The following is a 2,242-nucleotide window of genomic DNA, read 5'->3' as shown; positions in this document are numbered from 1 at the left end:
AGACTGCCTTCATCGGTCCTATCGAAAAAGGAGTGGACAAGAGAGGAAGACCACTTCTTTTCCAAGGGGGAAGAATGATATGCAACAATTTCAATGAACTAGGCTGCAACTCATCCAGCTGCTGCCTCCTTCACACCTGTTCCTTCTGTGGCGGGGCCCATTCCAGACCAACATGCCCCCATAATCCTACAAAACTCAATCCATGTGAGTACATTAACACCCCCATTAATATCCACAATCTTGAACTAGCCTTACAAAACCACCCTGATCGTTCATTTGTCAAGTACCTCATCGATGGCCTCACACACGGTTTCCATCCAGCACTCCACATTACTCCAGATTCCTCCTTCATCTGTGACAATCTGCAATCGGCCATGGCTGAGCCTAACACAGTAGAAGAACTACTCGAGAAGGAAGTCAAAGAAAAATTCATGATCGGCCCATTTTTCCATCCCCCCTTCCCCACCTTCAGAATAAGCCCCATCGGCGTAGCTACTCGAAAATATTCAGGAAAAAAGAGACTCATAATCGACCTTTCATCTCCTCACGGCTCCTCCACCCCCAGCATCAACAGTTTAATACCAAGTCTTGACTTCTCCATGCATTATTCCACCATTGATCATGCCATCTCCCTCATCCACCTTGCTGGTCAAGGAGCCTGGCTGTCTAAAGCAGACATTACCAGTGCCTTCAAAGTGCTTCCCATTCATCCTGACTTCTGGCACCTCTTTGGAGTGAGATGGAAGGGAGCTTACTACTTTGCCGTTCGTCTGACTTTCGGGTGCAAAAGCAGCCCAAAAATCTTTGATTCCCTTTCAGAAGCTCTGGATTGCTGGATTCTCTTAAAGAAGCACAAACTCCCCTACATCATTCACCTCCTTGATGACTTTCTTACCGTTACACCACCTTCCTCTTCTCCTTTTCATGGCCTTAACGTGCTCTCCTCCTCCTTCAAAGAACTGGGAGTCCCACTTTCACTTGAGAAAACTCAAGGCCCCAGCACTTCCCTAGAGTTCCTAGGCATCACTCTTGACTCAGTCTCATTTCAGGCTTCTCTGCCCTTAGAGAAAATCCACAGAATTTCCTTACTGATCTCAAACTTCACCCTGGCTAACAGATGCACCAAACGCCAGCTCCTCTCTCTACTAGGCCATCTCAACTATGCCATTCGCATCATTCCCCAAGGTCGATCCTTCTTATCGCATCTCCTTGCCATTGCAGCATCCATCCCATCCCTACATGGTCACATCTCACTTGACAAGTCCTGCAAAATGGAACTTAAACTATGGCAGCAGTTCCTTTCATCTTGGAACGGAATCTCCTTCTTCTATGACGACTACATCTCAAAGCCAGAGGACATTCAACTCTTCACTGATGCAGCTCCCTCCATAGGCTTCGGCAGCTACTTTAATGGCAAGTGGTTTTCCGCTGAATGGCCCCCAGAGTTCTTGGCCTTCACTTCATCTTCCACAATCCATGAAATGTACCTGGGCATCATCGCAGCCATCCTTTGGGGGCAACAGTGGTCAAAAAAGACCATAGCCATCTATTCAGACAACCAAGCAGTAGTTGACATCATCAACAAGGGAAGGTCTCACAGTCTTGAGATCGTGCAGTTCATGCAAAAGCTTACTCTGATTTCCATCCAACACGAATTAATCTTGAAAGCCTTCCACATTCCTGGCCACTGTAACGCCATTGCCGGTTCTCTGTCCCGTTTCTCATTTCAGAAATTCAAGCTATTAGCTCCAGACTCGGATCCTTACCCCACGCCAATCCCTCCGTTCTCGGACACCATCTTCAACTGAACCCTCAATTGGAACATCTGGTTAACATTTCACAAGATGCTATTATCAACAGCATCGCCCCAAAATCACTCTCATCCTACTTCACCGGATGGAACTGCTTCAAGGCATTTCACACTTCCCTAAATCTTCCATTTCCTTCCCTAGACATTCTGACATTCTCTGGCTTCATCTCTTATGCCCATTCCATCCAAAACATCAAAGCAACTACAATCAAAGTCTATCTAAACGGCATCAACTTCTTCATCAAACTAGCCACAGGTTCACCCTGCACAGCTCTGTCCCATGCACACATCGGCATGCTTATCAAAGGCCTTCGCAAGACAGAGCCCCGTCCTGAAGCCAGAAGACTTCCTCTTACTTCCGATCTCCTAGCCCGCTGCATCCATACTCTTAGATCTGGTTATTCATCTCCTGCCATAGACAGAACTCTAGAA

The 2,242-nt window shown here is 46.9% G+C and overlaps 1 protein-coding gene across 1 annotated transcript; it reads left to right on the top strand.

The window, feature by feature from the left end:
• Window positions 1-374: 374 nt before the first annotated feature.
• LOC121513473 lies at window positions 375-1,808 on the top strand. Its single transcript, XM_041793254.1, has one exon. It carries the CDS (start codon window positions 375-377, stop codon window positions 1,806-1,808), a length of 1,434 nt encoding a protein of 477 aa, XP_041649188.1.
• Window positions 1,809-2,242: the final 434 nt, after the last annotated feature.

Source organism: Cheilinus undulatus, linkage group 8, assembly GCF_018320785.1.
Source record: "Cheilinus undulatus linkage group 8, ASM1832078v1, whole genome shotgun sequence".
Taxonomy (NCBI): domain Eukaryota; kingdom Metazoa; phylum Chordata; class Actinopteri; order Labriformes; family Labridae; genus Cheilinus; species Cheilinus undulatus.
This window is presented reverse-complemented; position numbering and strand designations above follow the sequence as displayed.

Bases quoted from the DNA above. Each gene is read 5' to 3' on its own strand.
- LOC121513473 (XM_041793254.1), top strand. From the start codon at position 375: ATGGCTGAGCCTAACACAGTAGAAGAACTACTCGAGAAGGAAGTCAAA.